Source organism: Kryptolebias marmoratus, linkage group LG2, assembly GCF_001649575.2.
Source record: "Kryptolebias marmoratus isolate JLee-2015 linkage group LG2, ASM164957v2, whole genome shotgun sequence".
NCBI classification, from domain to species: domain Eukaryota; kingdom Metazoa; phylum Chordata; class Actinopteri; order Cyprinodontiformes; family Rivulidae; genus Kryptolebias; species Kryptolebias marmoratus.
In genome coordinates this window covers 13,880,265-13,896,865 of record NC_051431.1, presented here as the reverse complement: position 1 = coordinate 13,896,865, position 16,601 = coordinate 13,880,265, and the positions used below count along the sequence as shown (strand labels likewise).

Genomic DNA, 16,601 nt, shown 5'->3' with positions numbered 1-16,601 from the left:
ACCCTACCACGTCAAACCTGATAATTTTTTAGTTAAGACAACAACATACTTCCTCTTAACATCAACCAAAAATAAAAAAAAATAAGTGAAAAACAGAATACCCTTGGGCGGAGAGCACAAACTGAATAATAACCAACACTTCTATGTGCGGGTTTTTTCGTCTCGAAAACCAAAATGCCTGGGCTGTGCTGCGCAAGGTTAGAAGAGGAAGTAAGTGAAGCAAACAAGGAGGAAGTGCTGACGCTGTCGTGTTGATTCTGACTGAATATGGGATGTTTGTGTTAATAATTACATCTTGCTCAGACTCCCTTTTCTTCTCATTCTTTTTCTACCGTGAACAATGAAACCTCACTCTTTTCTTCTCTGTAAAGACCTTCTGTCTCCTAGCGCTGCAACTTTGCTACTAAAGTCAATAAAATTTCCAAGAGTGTCTAACAAACCCAGGCCTATTCTATACTACCTAGATTTTATATATTTTAAGCTAAACAAGCTGTGTGACTCATGGGGGAGTGGAAGGGGGGCTAGATAAATAGAGGGTCTAAACTCTGGGGAAGAAAAGCGTCACTACACAGACAATCCACACGTGCTGCATTCAGGGTACAAGACACACACAGATCTTTCACTTAAACTGTCAGCCAGGGATGTTTAGGTAAATACTGATACCAAATGAAGCTGCAGAACAAGTTTCCATAGTTTACCTGAAGACTGAAGTGACTCAAACATTCTTTCTGCAGATTAGAATTTGGATTATCCCTACAGTTAAGCTTCGTTGCAGACTAACCGCACATTAGCCTCTCTCTGGCATCTCAACATTATTGGTTAATTCTATAGCATTCTTAAGTTGGCTGATACTCATTGGTTAGTGTCGCAGCCACTGCCTTCTTAATTCAGACAATAGTGGTCTTTGTGTGGAATGCCTGGCTACTGTGCATGTGCGCGTTTCCTCAGCTTCAAGCAAGAATTTCTGCCTGTACAACCTCTTGGTAAAAATAAAGTGCTGATCAAAATGATCTTCGCACAATCAATTTGTTGCAATGGCTAAAAACAACTATCTGCTTGTGATAAAAAACAACAAAAAACAGAAGGGACTGAAGTGAGAGCTTCCCCTTCTCTTTGGTTATTTTCTGACTGCAAGATTATGGTTATGGTAGCTGAGAAAAAAGAACAGTCATTGGGGAACTGAGTAATAAGATGAGGATGTACTGCTGAACTAGGTCGCTAAGACTATAACCTTTAAAAGAAACTACAAAAAAAAGATAGCTAAATATGTCACAGCAGGTTCTGTGACTCTCTGTGGGAATCAAAAATTGATTCAAATCAGTGGGTTGGTCAGTGGGCCAAAGTTAGACGAAGTAAGTGTATTTGGATCAATTTCAAGTAGTGTTAAATTCAGTTTTACTGCAATACACAAGCCATGTTTGGCCACATCTAACTGATCTAAAAAAGCTTTACTCTGGCAAAAGGCATTCTCTGAATCAAGACAACTTAAAAGCAGAAATGCAGCAAACTAATGTAGCAACGTTGTCACATTGCTGAGCTCACAGAGCTTTCCTAACTAAGGAACTTTTAGCTTCCATTTAGGTCATCTCCCCGCTCAGTTTATTGACTTTTATTAGGGTTTCACAATATTAAAGATAATTGTACGATTGTGATATTGACAATTATCAGTTGTCAAAAATTTTTCTTTCTCACTTCTCTCCTTCTATTCTGTCAACACATCCACTTTCTGTATGTTTTAGCACCTTGGCCCCCCCATCATTCCTGAAATAAACGCATATCGCCTGACATCTTTCATGACAAGCATTTAAACTGAGATGATCTTGTGAGAAGGGATGGAGCCAAACAGCCAATTTGGTCAAACCTCGTAAATGACGTTATGCACGATCTCATGCAACATTGTGAGTTTCTGCAAGATGTCTTAGCAGTCAAGACACCTTGTTGAGGTGAACTCTCGGCTACTACCACACCAACCTTTTGCTCAGTATCTGTAAAATTTCCCGAGTTATAGCAATTTTTGTGTTTCTAAGTCCAGTTGGCTGTGTCGGCCTACCTGAATTGGATTGACTCTAAAAGTTAAACAGTTGTTGAGGCACCTCACAAAATTATTTTTTCAGGAGTCTTATCCACTGGTTAATGAGATATCTTGCCCATGCTACAGAGAGACAAACATGGGCAAAACAATCAGCCTCATCATGTGTGGGCAAAGGCAGGATTGGTCAGATATATGACTGGGAGGCAGAATGTAAATCCAACATATTTTGAAAAAAACAAAACAAAAACAAGAAGCCCCAATATTGCATATATTGATATTGCAATATTAAATTTTCAATACACTGTACAGCCCCAACTCTTACCAAAAAATGCAATGAGGTCCATGTTTACGGTCTTGATTGGCAACAGAACAAGATAACCTTTTATTGCCATTAGACAATAATTATAAAACACTTTTACTGAAGTACAACTGACACTAATGCCTCGAAATCCTTTTGATAGAATGCAGTATGTGAAACGCAATAAAGATTTCATTTTACTTCCCCAAGTATCACAGTCCGTTACAGTCAGTGCTCCGTTTACAGTACATGCTTAAAGCCTCGCTACACAAAAAATAAAAAAATTGAAGCCTTTGTTTTCTAACCACTTCTGCTCTTTGTAAATGGTCTGTCAACCTATTTCAACATGCATGGAGTCTCTTAAAACATACAAAAAACGGCTACTTCTTTTCTGCACAAAAAGTGATCTTTGCATTACCCAGCAGGCCAAGAAAGATCACTCTGCGTCTGTGTATCAAAGAGCTAGCAAATGTAGCAGCTACAGAGCAGTGGAGTAGATGGTAAAGATAGAGAGGCACAGAAAGGAAAGTGACAAGCAGGCAGCTGTAGAACGAGCAGCATGCTCACCACATACGCTCACATGCTCAAACCGCAACATATCTTGATGTTTTCATACATCTTGAGGTGCAGCCACCCTGAGGGCTAAAGATGGATGCCATTGTTCACAGCTGAAATCATTAAGAATGAACTACTAAAGAGTTCAACATCACCCTAACCCTGACAACGTCACTCTCTGCAGCCACTTTTCTGACCTGGGTTGAGAATTCTCCTCGTACATGCGCTCCTTGCCCTCTTTGAACAGGCTGATGGTCTGCTTGGTCTTCTTCGTTAGGTTCTCCATGAAGACCCGGAAGTACTCGTTGTCCCCCAGAGTCTCCATTTTGCCCTCGTAGCGAGACAAGATGGTGCGCAGGTGCTGGTAGGTGTCTGGCAGCAAGTCAAGGATGTAAGGGGGGCTGTTTTTCAAAGCCAACTTGGGGTTCTGGCACAGCCGCACCACCTGCAGAACAGGAGGAGTTGGGGGGAGTGGGGACAAGACACAGTTAGAAGATAAGAAACTGGTTTTAGAGGCTATGTGAGAAAAAAAACAACAAGTTAGTAAATAAAAAATGAGAAGACTGTCACATTTTGCATTTAAAAAAATGATCAATCATAGAAACAGACCTTTCTATAAAACAACTCTATATGAGCTTAAAGAACTGAACTATTTCCTGTGAGCACAGATAAAAGACACGTAAATGATTAAATAGCAGATTGTTGGCTGGTTTAGCATTTTGTAAGCCCGTGCATTATTTAATTGAATACACAAAGTCACAAGTAAGGATTACTTCTCATACTGACTCTTGATGCAATAATTATTACACAAGTAGACAGAAAAAAAAAAAAGTTTAAAACTGTCAACTGCACTTATCAATGCAGACTTTCTGCTCTCACTGGGAGAGCATCTTTCATTTATTTTCACAACTTTTTTCACAAACCATAAGACGTGCACAGTTTTATCTGAATACCCGGACATTAGTCATTATGCAGGTCCCCACGGTTTGGCCCTTGAGCGTGTTTGGAGAGGCCGTCAACGTGTTTACACTTCCCCATTTCAGTCTGCGCCACTCTCTGCCACTTCTGTCTCAGAAACACCAAGTCTCTTTACTTAACATTTGAATATGATTATCATGCAAATTTGAACAGCTGAAGCACAGGCTGTTGTCCTGAAAACAGGACTGTGCGCTTCGACTACTTCAGAGACACACGCACACACACAACTCAACAGAGCTGTAAAAGATGAACAAAAAATGGTAGACGGCATTATAAATTATTTATCTGAACCCCTGCTGTTTGGCCACAGCAGATGGAATCAACTTCATTCTCGAGAGAAAGGGCGTTTGATCTTTGGTAATGTTCAACCTCTCACCACCCATGTCACTGTACTGCCGCGCTGTGACTGAGTCACTTCGTTGACCATTAAAAAGAGACGCTGGCCAAAAAGCCTGGAACACGGTCATGACGCGCTGCACGAACGCGGCTGCAGTCGTTTTTTGACCACTGAATATGCTTGTGTTGAACTTACTGGTTTGATTACCAAAAAAAAAAAAAAAAAAAAGGCATAAAACGCCAATACGTTTTGTTTTGTTTTTCTTTTTGAAAGGCCACAGCACTCCGATTAGTGTAAAGAACTCGAGAAGTCTGATTCAGCAGCAACCAAACAACTGCATGTCAGAAACAGGACGCGGCTCGTTCTTTTTAAAAATCATTGTCTATCAGTCATGGAAGGGTGTCGGAAAGAAATGTAGCAGGAACGGAGTTAGAAGAATGTCCTTTTGAATGCAGCTGCCACATACAACAATTAACAGTTTGTCACTGTAGGAAAATAAGTCTTCAAAACAGAAAACTCAAAAGGGGTGGTAGTTAATTATTGCCTGCTGCCAAAAAGCGAATATTTTTGCCCGTGTCTGTGTGCGTTCATGAGTCTGTCTGTTCCCAAAACATCTTTGGAACCACTGGACGAATCTTAATGACATATTCAGAGAGTAATTGTTTGATTACATATACAGCTGATTAATTTTTGAGGTAAACTCCATTCATGGCTGCCACAGCTAAATTAGTTGTTTCTTCCCAGGTCTCTGCCTCAGGCTTATTGAGTATTCATTACTCTAAATCGAAAGTTAAAAGAAGTGTCACTCACAGGCATCCATAAAAGTTCCAGAAATGTAGAATTATCTCATTTGCATTAATTCCTGTACAGCTGTGTAAAATTCAAAGTATCATTTGTGATTTTATCTTGGATTTTTTTTTTCTTTGTACAAGTTGCAGTATATAACGTTCTGCTATTTTCCTCAAAGATCTGTTTTTTGAACCTCAGCGAGTGTGGTATGATTGCAGTTCGTGTGTATAAAGAGATACATTTTCATTCATTAAGTTTGGACTTTTCTGTGCATAAACACCAATCCCAAATTAGAGAATAAATTGTCAGTATTTGTATTGAGGAACTAAAAACATCAAGGGAATGAACAAACAGCTGCATCTTTTTATTTTTTTTTAATTTTTTTTTTTTACAGCCAACATCTGAAAAGTTCCTACAAAGCCAACTTCTCTTTCAGCTGGTTAACCTTTAAACACTGAAGAGTATCGTGTCTGTGCGGGGTGCAGAATTGGCTTTGAAAGACTTGGGTTGAGAGTAAAAGGTGCAGGGGAGGAGCGCAGCGCAGCTCAGAGGGTATCGAGCTCTCACTTCAAGACAGAAGCTTTAACACAAGCTGACAGATGGGAGTGCTCAGATGTTGTGGCTTCGTACGCGGGCATGCAATAACGTGTGTTCGACTGAGTGCTCAGTGCAAGCGAGAGTCTGCCAGGGGATGATGCTCGTGATGCAACCTTGGCAAACAGTCTTATCTGGTGTCAGGCGTAACCAGTGGCAGTCGGCTGGGTTTCATAAACTTTGAGAAAAGTTAAAACAGTTAAGACAACGTGAGCAGATTTGAACCTACCGGTTCAGCGCACTAGACGATAAATACAATCTGGGAAAAAAAACAAACAAACTAAATTTTAATCTTCATTACATTATCAATCTATTTATGTATTTATTTTTTATCATTTATTTAACCAGGAAGTTCTTTGATAATATCTCCGTTTCAAGGAAGACCTTGTCAACACAGCACGCCAATTCAGACATAAAACCATAACAGGAAACTCAATTTTGAATTAAACTTTTTGAAGCATTCCTTGGCATTTTAAGTCCTGGTAAATGTTGTCGATCAACTAGAAAATACAGATTTATAAATCTTAAATATCAATTTATATTAAGGAGTATACATTTTTGTTGTGTAGCACATGGTTACATAGGACGCTGTCATATTTGCGTCCCTGACAGCTGCAGAGTTGCTCCTTGTCCTCACTGGTGCATACTGAACAGATGGTCTATCAGCCACAAGTTTGATTAACTGTCCCTAAATTTGGAGTGCACCTTGCATTCTGCTAATTATCAATGCAGACCGCAGATGTTTTTGTGCTGCTTTATGTTAAATCTGTGGCTTAAAAGGGCATTGGAGAAGTTGTCCGATTCACCAATATTACAATTCAGTTTTTGCTCAAACAGTATCAATAAGTTGTCGAAATGAAAAATCCTATGTTTCAGATGAAAATTATAAGGTGGATCATCCAGTTTGATGAAACTGACCAACTTCTGTGTAATTCTTTTATCGTTTTAAGAGTCACTGATAGTACGGGTCTGGCTTTGGGAAGTTTTTCGCTTGTTAAAGTTTTGCACCGGGCCGCAAGTTCCACATCTCTAAATGTCAGCCGTACACACACAAACACACACGATAAGTTAGTGTCATGGTTTTCTGTTTCAAGACAAAAATATCTCCAATTGAAGAATGTGTTGGGCTGGAGCCCTCTGCTACAGCTAATGATTAGTATTCGATCATGTCACACTCCCCAGGTTTCTCTTGAAGACAATCATTTGGTTTGCTAGTCATCAGCCACTAACTAGAAGTGTAACCAGACTGAATGTTAAACTTACCACTGGAAATTACATTGTAATCTCATAAACGCTTCTGACAGTTTCTTGAGGTTTGATGACATTTATATAGCACCGGTTTTTTACATTTTTGGTCAGTACGTGTTTTTCATTTACCAAAACATAATAATTGCTGAACGTATGTTTACCCACACTTAGAAGAACTTGTATACTTGGTTGATTGTTGATTTAAAATTTTTTTTAAACGTGACTGATACTTTTAAATTTTTTTTTTCTTTTTTAAATCGGTCCTTCCGTAATCCAAATCATTCCAAATGCATATCTATTCCGAAAATGAATGAAATGTTCAAAAGCAGTCTGTCCATCTAGTTTTTTTTTTTTTTTTTGCACATTCAGTTTTCATCTTTCATTATTTTAGCATTCCTAAAAGTGTACTTTCAGTCGAAGCATCTCAAACAGCCCCCAAAGGCAGCATAATTGATCATAAAGATTTGATGACCAAGCTTTGCTAAATTGGACACTTAAAAACGGGAACTGTGGTGCAACGACAGAGAATTAGCCTCAGAGCTTTGCTTAAACTCGACACAGTGTGCACTAAGAGGTGCTTTCAGAGGTGAAATGCAACATCATTTTCGAAGCTAATGCACATTGTGCTCTGGTTGCAACTCAGAAAGGGTTTTTGGAAACCATTTTAATGGATAAAAATGCATTGGGTCTTATATTCTTATATTCAAGAATCGTTTATAAACTTTTAGATACAGATGTAGAGGCGGAGAGAAAAACTTAGAGACGCTTGGCATCATTTAAAATAAAAACCCATGAGAAAATCTGATGTTTCTGTCAACTGCTGTCTTTCTGATAAAGCCAACCACATACTAGCTGAAGCTGAGCAAATTAAAGCAGAATGTGGTTTCTTCCTTTTTGGCTTTGCTAGGGTGAGTCTCTTATCACAACTCAGAACGACTGTCTCAAATAGGAAGAAGAGAGACAAAAACTGCTGTTTAGAATCTCACAGGAAACTGGGGGTCGAACTGCTTCTGACTTTTTTCCGAGAAGTAAAGTTGTGAGATGAGTCTTCCTCGTGAAAGAGCACAATTGTCCCAGTTACACAGACATATTTTGTTATTCTCAGCAATTTGTTACAGTTTTCAAAAGCTGAAAGACAGCCTGACTATTGTTTAGACTTTCCAGCATCAACGCAAAAGAGACGTGATAATGCAAGCATCACAATCAGTTTATGCCATGACCTGTGACATCTGGCTCTTGTGTGGTACAACTAAGCACACTGCTTTTTATAATTAACGCACAAGTTTCTACACCTCCTTGGTTTTCAAATAAAATGAGGCAACTACTCTGATTCGCGCTCAAGCTACCATCAAGTGTGCAGCCTTCAATTCGGCGGGGTGAACAGCTGGTTCACTGCATTTTCGACTTTCGCACCACGTTAAAACAGATCCAGTTTAAAATCTTACCTAAAACTTGTCAAATCTGGACTGGATTGCCTCGTTACACTAATCAGACTTTTAAGAAACACAGTTTAGCATATGTGATACATTTATTATAGCTATGGGAATTTAAAAAAAGAACACTTTTTTGTATTTCTTTTAACATGTGAAACACCAAAAAAGTCAGGCACAGTTCATAAGCCCCAGAACTAAGACCACTCAAACCTAGAGTTGTTTAATCTACACTAGTTGCAGATGAAATAAAATGCAGTTTGTTAGAAGTGAAAGTGTTTTAAGGAACCTGGATTTGATGTAGCACAGGCGTTAAGTGCAAAGTATTGTAAATGTTGAACCAGAGTTGATTTGATGTGGTCCAGGTGCTGAAAAAGCAGTGAAATAGCCCTTTATCCATCTGTCAAATCGGAAGCCAACTTCAGCCTTTTCTGATTATTAGCAGAGCGTTAACTTCACTTGCAAACAGATGTATTTAAGCAACACAGTCTGTTCATCCTGATTTTTGGACAAATGTAAAAGTTAGGCTGGTTTAAAGAACCCCCCTCTAAAGAGTTGGCACATAAAGCGATAAATAATAAAGTTAGTTTGTAAAAATTAGCTCAGTGCGTCTTTTCCCAGCTGACTAGCTAACCTAACATTAGCAACTTGCAGCCAGCGATGATTAGCTAGCTCTTTGCTAGTTAGCTAGTTAGCCACGAGTAACCCTGGACACTAAATGCTAAAGCTTAGGTGCTGCTAAATGTGACAAACCTTGTCCATCAGCTTCCAGCATTTCTCCACCGTCTTCTTGTCCACGACCCCGGGCTGGTGATGGGAGTGGAGGTGGTGATGGTGTGGCTGGAAGGCATCCTTCATCATTCCGATGATCCCCCCGCCTTTCTTCAGGTTCCCTGCCATGATGTTCGGAGTCGGTTAGGGTCGGCCAGAGCGGCGGGTGACACAGGCGAGGCAGGGCAAGGGTCAGGGAGACCGAACCGCCGCCTGGGGAGTTAGCTTTACCCGGGCGGTGGTGATCCCGTACCCCCCGGCGAGGACAGCGCCCGAGAGGCAAATCCGAGCCACGGTCCGACGGGGGGTAGCCGAAGGTAACCGGGGGCTATTTACTAAAGGATCCCATCGGTGGAATTAAAATGAGTTTAAATGTCCAGGTAGTGGCTCAAACAAGCCCACTGACTCACACCCTGCGCAGGGAGGGAGCCCTGCTCTCCGTCTCTCTCTCTCTCTGCAGGGAGCAACGCAGGCTAATTAGCGGAGCACCAGAACCGTCTCTGCTCGCCCTCAGCTGGAGGACAATGGCACCCTTTCTCCGTCCAGACGCCGTGTGGACTCGAGTGCGTCCTCTCGTCTTGACAGCCCACGATGTCGTTCCCCTTTTTCTGTCACCAGCAGCAGCTCTTTCACGCCTGTGCGCCGCGTCTTGACGGGAAGTTCAGCGGCTGTGTGACAAGAGCTGCGGGTGCCGCGCGGCACTCACGACAGACACCCGTCACCGATGACTTGAGAGGAAGTCGCACTTCAAACTGCGAGGGCTTCGCGGTCCCAAACGGGAACAGGGATGAATAAATAATTGTGGGAATTAAACAACATTGCTCAGTATGTACTGCTCCCCCCCCCCCCTCGCCCCACGCNCCCCTCCAGTGACGTATATGTCGTGCGGCCTTCTCTTTTCCTGTACGTCCCCTTCCGTTTGACACCCCACCGCCACCCTTTGGCCACGCCTTCTCTCCGCGCGTTCACGACCAATGAACACTGTCGGGAGCGCGCAGACAGAAGCACAGACAGAAACAAACAAAAGATGCTTTGTCAAAGGTGAGGGTGAGGTGAAATGTTTGAAGAAAGGTCAGTTTTATCTTGTAATTAGATGTTTCAATTAGGAAATTAATTGTTCCAGTTCAAACAAATGCCCAGGGCCACAACAAAACTTGTTTAATGTTCAAAACCATTCCACAACACATGAAAAACAAACCTGAAGGTTAATGTTAATAAACTAAAGGTTTAGGTATCCATTAGGGAATGCATATTGCCCACTGCCTTTCATGCCAGCGTTTTAGACAAACATCTTTTTATAATGAAAGGGACAAAGTTATCAATATTTAGAGCAAACATAATGCTGTTTGCAGTCTTATATGATATTGTGAGATCTTGTGAGATGTGGTCATGCTCAGAGAACATTTTGATGATGACTCTCAGCTACTACCACACCAAATTTTAACTTAACATCTGTAAAACTGACTGAATTATAGCCCTTGTTGTCTTGGCTAATGTTGACAAGATGGTACAACCAGTTTGACTCACTTCTTTGTTTGTTGTGTGTTTGGTGACACGTTTTGAATAGGAGTTTTATTGTCGCACACTGAAACAAATACACTGACCACTGACAGTGCCAGGCGAGATTTGTGGCAGCCATCTTGCTAGGTGCTGTGTGTAGCATTTGTGTACCATTTACATGCTGAAGCCTCACATTCTCAACACCTTGCGTATGCTGCATGCTGTGTCATCAGTCCAAAAACGCATGGCATCAGCCGTGTTTTTCTTTAAATAAACATATCATCCATATTGGAAGAAAAGGGGACAAGAGTGTTTTATAATGAGCTTTCCACCAAGGCCGGTCAAACATTAGCGACAGCAAAACACAAAACCAGTGTGCTAGTGCTACAGTAATACAATTACCAAGTGCTGTAATCATTCCAACCAGACCAGGACATATCTTCTCTTTAAGTAAATAAGCATTTCAATTAATAACGTAGACTTATATATTGTAGTCTTATATATTATGGTCTCATAATTCTGGAAGTATTTAGGCCTTATATGACACACTTCAGTATTTAGACAATAATAACTGAGCTTTTGTCTAGCCTATAAACTAATTTACCATCATCTATCATATAGTTTACCAATAAAATAGGTAAAACAGATTTATAGACTAATAGCTATTTGAAAAATATGTCTCTAATACTGACAATATATTTTCAGTTAGATAGTTTACTGTATTACTGCTATACAGTAATCGTAGCAAATACAATAATATTAGTGTACTAATATTTCTAAATATAAGTATCAGTGATGACAAGTTTATTGTTGTTCAGGTTTAGGTAATTATGACAATTAATAACAAAACACTGTGCTCCTTGGCTGGGTTAATCTTTTTACTCAGATATCTATAGTCTGCTGCCACATGGCAGTAATTAAGGACACTATGTAGCACTTATCAAGTTGGCAGCACAAATTCTTGCCTTGTTAGCACAGACTGTTCTGTGGTTGGCCATTCCAGTGTATTTCTTTTTCAGTGGGTGGCCCAGTCACTAACTCTGGGTCCTCGTCTGCTGAGGGAGCAGATGTGTCCTAGCAAACAAGTAAAGATGACAAAATTTACACCACACAGGTTTTGAGGTCCAGTGTGTAGTGGAGCAGATGCTGACCCAAAAAACTTCAGTGTTATTATCTTCAGTCCATGTGTACTTTAGTATGGAAAAAAAATGTGTGTTTGCATAATTGAATGTAGCCTTATAGCGTGAGACAGTAAGACAGATCCAATCTGAGAGAACTGACATGAGGAGGAAACCCTATGAGGGACATGGAGGAGTGTGAGAGACAAGACCACAGGGGTATTAGCTCTGGTGCGCACACACACAGAGCATGAATCAAAACTTGGTCTCTTCATTACTATTATGAGTAAAGTGTGAGTCCCCCTGGGAGTGCAGATAAGGGTTGCGTTTGCCAAAGTTAGGGCTTTTTCAAATGACAACAAGCCTAATTAGCGGTGTGCCTCAGATGAGTGTTGAGTTAGCTTTTTCTGTGAGACTAATGAAGTCTGACTGGCTCCATGAATGTCATTTGAGATCCAAGCCACCGGTACAAAGGCATAGTGTTAAAGATGTTCAAGAAGATGTCAAAACTGAGGAAGAGGGTCAGCAAGCTGAAGGAGGAATTTAATATGATCTTTTACAGTCGAGTTCTGTGCAGAGGGTATGAACCATCAGTATCATACCTGTTGTAAATAGCCCTTTGAACTGCCTCAGTGTGGAGAAGTCGAGTTCAGTTTCTGTCCTCAGCCCCACCACTGGCTCAAGTAGGTCCAAGGACAAAGTAGATTGTTGCCACATTAACACAACTCCAATCTCAAAGGTTTTATAGTGGTTTGTGAGAACGCTGCTTGAATTAAAGGCCTAGCATTCCTTGAAGGAATGCATATCGCTTGCTGCCTTTCATGCCAGAGTTTTAGTCTAAGATCATTTTATGATGAGAAATTACAGACTTGTAGCTGTTTTTGATTAAACCTTGAAAATAACTATGTGCAATCCCACGCTCAGAGTATGTGTTGCTAATAACATTCAGCTACTAACACATCAAATTTGATCTCAATATTCGTAAAACTGACTGAGTTATAGCCATTTTTTGTTTTGGCTAAAGTCTATTAGCTGTGGTGGACATCTTATATTGAACAAACTTCAAAAGTTAATCTATTGTGTATGTTCATCCAATGATTACGTCCTGAAAGTTTAATTAAAACTTGTCTAGTGGTTCATGAGATAAATGGGTATCAGACAGACAAACACACACACAAACAAAATCATTATCACCTGCCTTTCACCTTTGGTGGCAGAAGATAAATTACATCACTGTCAGTTTCCCTTTATTTACGTGCTGTTCTGTGCGTATTCGGAAGAACAATTAGTGGCAGCAGCTAGCTGTATTTCCTGCAAGAATATCATAATATGTATGCCAGAATAACCATATAATTCAAAATTGATGAGTATAATAGCATTTGCATAAACCGGGATGTAATTTTAATTTTAATTTTAGACTAGTCATTAGCCTGTCATTACAGTCAGAATTCTACTTTTTTTTCTCCAAGCTGAGGCTGTCCAAAAAGCTATCTACAACAGGTATGTTGATTGTTCATATCCTTTGCATAGAACCCTATTTCAAAAGATCTGAATGCAACTTTTAAAAAAAGTAAAACCCAGAAAACTACTTTAAAGCTGGTGACTTTCTCGTAAATATTTGTGTAGAGCTCTGTAAGAAAGAACAGAGTAAGGAGAAAATATGGTGTAAGAAAGTGGAACAGAGCAGGTCTGAGTGGAGCTGCAACACAATCTCGTTTGTATAAAAGTCATCACAAAGAGATTTAAAGAGAAGAAAGAGACCTTTGTTGGTTTGATCTTTGCACAACTTCGTCCTCATCTTTCATTACTTCATGCGGTTTGGGTTTTCACCCTGTATGAACTTGATTTGGGGTTTTTTTCCGCAGCAAATATCATGTGGATGGATTTACTACTGTTTACACAATCACCAAAAAAAAAAAAAAAAATCTCAAAGAGCAGAACTGACCAAGTTTGTGTGAACGTTTTTCTCTGAATAACATTCAGGCTTTTGACTTTTGTTGCTCAGATGTGTTAAACTTTGCAGATAACTTGGTCCAAAATGAAGGAACATTCAGCGACTGGTCATAAAATGGGAGTTCTCGATGGCATGATAAAACTAATCAAAATATAGCGTTTGAAATTTGGTAGTTGCACTGTCCAAGAAGCATTTTTGTTTTTACTTAATTTGCGTGTCTTTTAAAAACATTTTTGGGGAAACTATACAAGGAAAGAACAGTAAAGGAAATGTGTAGCAAGATATGAAGCATTTTTGGAGTATTGTTATAATTAATGTCATAAAAAAACTTTATCTTCAAATAAACAGAAAGTAATGTTTTCTTTACACTAAAATTTCTTTTGTATGTGTAAAGAACCTGTTATGAAGGATAGAAGCTATAATCCTGAGCTAACTTAAATTGCTAATGCTTTTGCTAATGAATGAATGAATAAATGAACAAATAAATAAAACATCTACATATCTACAGCAGTATTTCAATGTCATCCCCTGGCTCTTCATTTGATGGACACCGTGTTTATCGCCCGCTGCCAAAGGCAAAAGGGTGATGATAACACATACTTCAAGGGCTAATCATTGCATGATAGCTTTGCTTTAAGCTTTGGCGGTAAATCTTGGAGTTCACCCTGTTTGTCTGGAGGGCTTTAAATATAAACAAACACTCAGATAGTAACAATTGGCTTTACATTTACAACGGATTAACTCTTTGAGTCGCTCCAATTCAAGATGGCTGCTTCAGCTAATCAGCATTTACCAATGCGAAAATGGCTATAACTCAGTGACTTTTACAGATATTGAGCTAAAATTCGATGTGGTAGTGGCTGAGAGTCATTCAGAACACAGACTCTGCATGTCACATCTCACAATATCGCACAAGAAAGCATACATTATTTTTTCAATTTTAACCAAAATGGCTACAATCCTGTCATTTCTCAACATGAGTAGCTCTTAATCTAAAACTTTATGATACGATATGCATTCCTTTAACAAAGGCCTTTAAATATTGATTTAAATGTTTTTATTTTTCTGTCAAAGTGAGTTCTTTGGCATCTTTCATAAATTGAATTGAAAAAATATTGTATTAATTTTATTGCTATGACACAAAAAGAAAAAAATAATAATAACGGCAATAAACAAAACAACTTATTTTAAATTTAGTTATTTGCTATGTGGTCTGTTTAATATCTTTTTCATAAATAGGCAGCACATTTCAACTATCAACGCGTATATTAGCACTTAAGCCAAGGAGAAAATTACATTTTAGTTGAGACAGTTCATGCCCCGCATTACAGAGCCTCTAAATATCTGTAGGTTACTTAAATATATGCTTGTCTTTTTTCAAAGAAAAAAGTCAGGTCAGCACATTTTGTGAAATTACAGGAAGATTTGTTTCATTTATTGTCCTTTCAAACAAACCATTTATGCTTTTTTATAATAACAATGCACTGATTATTTCAACAACAATGATTTGTAGGATCATGTGATGGAAAGTAGAATTTTTTGTTTAAGATGGTCATTAGGGTTTAGCATACAGGCTGCGATAGCTTGGTGGTCACTACTGCGGTCTTGTAATCCTGAGGCTACAGGTTTGATCCCAGGCTGCTGCAGGAAGAGCATCTGGCGTAAAAACAACTGCCAAATCAAGAAGGGAGCAGCTGAAAGAACAAGGACATTAAGGTTTAGCCTGAATGACCCTCCTACAGACATGTAAATGTTCTGGGCTCAGATCTGAAAAGGTAAGTGGTCCTGCCCAGATCTGTGTGAGACGGATCAGTCTGTGGTTGTAGAAATGGGGTTTTTAAACATGTAATTATCATCAATTCTCTCTTCCACAGTACAACCTGGAATCTAATTAGCATCAGCTCACTCCTAAAACTCTGAAATAAAAGTCTTTTAGACGGGAGGGAGATCAGATTAGACGTCCTAATGACATAAAGAGACAAATCTAAGCCTGTGTCTGTTTTACTGATGTTTTCTGCAGGAGACTCTGGAGAAGCCAGAGTACAATTATTACAGCAAGATTAGTTTTGAAATCATAATTCAGTTAGCCTGTACTGCTGTTGAATGTAGATATGTGTACATAATGATAAAAAAATGAAAATTTAAGGCCTAGCATTCTTTGAAAGAATACAAATCGCCTATTCATGCCAGAGTTTCAGCCAAAAAACAGCTTATGCTGAGAAGGAACAGAGTTATAGCCGTTTTAATTCAATCTTGTACACGATGTTGTGGAAGATCTCATGTGATGCTCGCAACATTTGGTAGCACTCAGAGGATGTGATTTATAGCCCAATATCTGTAAAGCTGACTGAGTTATAGCCTTTTTCTGTGTTGGCTAAGGCTGATTAGCTGTGGCTGCCATCTTAAATTACGCTGACTCCAAAAGTTAATCAGTTGCAGACACACAGTATATTCAATGATTACTTTATGAGAGGTTTAGTAAGATCCGTCAAGTGCTCCGTGAGATATTTTGCTAACAAACAAAAAACTCAGACTTGGGCAACATCATTATCGCCTGTTGCCTTCATCAGCGGGCGATAATGATCCTTCTTATTCATTCAGCTGTGCATCATTTTCTGTCTGTAATGCAGCTTAAAGTCCACTAGATGTAGCACATGGCTGCTTCTATTTGGGGAGAAAATACTCAAATAGAAATTATTTGAGTTACCGTGTGTTTTCTATAGGTCCATCAGTGCATGGTGAACTTTAGATGCTTTTTGAGATCAAAGGTTTGTTTACTTCATAAAAGCTCAAGTTTTCTGTGAATATGGAAGGAGGTGAAGAACCTGGACAGGAGAAAGCTGACTGTCAGAAAGTGTTTTACAGACTGAAGACGATGAAACTACGAATCCTGATGTGGCTATATGGCTCATCATAAAAATCAACACAGGAGTGCAGAAATTGGGCCTGAATACAAACTAATATAAAGACTATGATGGCAATACAAAAGGCTAAATA

At 39.4% G+C, this 16,601-nt stretch overlaps 1 protein-coding gene across 2 annotated transcripts in view; it reads right to left on the bottom strand.

The window, feature by feature from the left end:
- The window catches only part of cbl (Cbl proto-oncogene, E3 ubiquitin protein ligase), a 38,277-nt gene extending 28,406 nt beyond the window's left edge, over positions 1-9,871 (bottom strand). Inside the window, exons 1-2 of one of the 2 annotated variants that reach the window (XM_017433370.3) lie at positions 9,015-9,871; positions 3,083-3,330 (exon numbers count right to left, since the gene is read on the bottom strand). In XM_017433370.3, the coding sequence (XP_017288859.1) occupies positions 3,083-3,330; positions 9,015-9,161 (395 nt within the window). In that variant the 5' untranslated portion in view covers positions 9,162-9,871. The remainder of the gene's footprint in view (positions 1-3,082; positions 3,331-9,014) is intronic. The other variant, XM_017433371.3, reaches the window with a different exon arrangement.
- Positions 9,872-16,601: the final 6,730 nt, after the last annotated feature.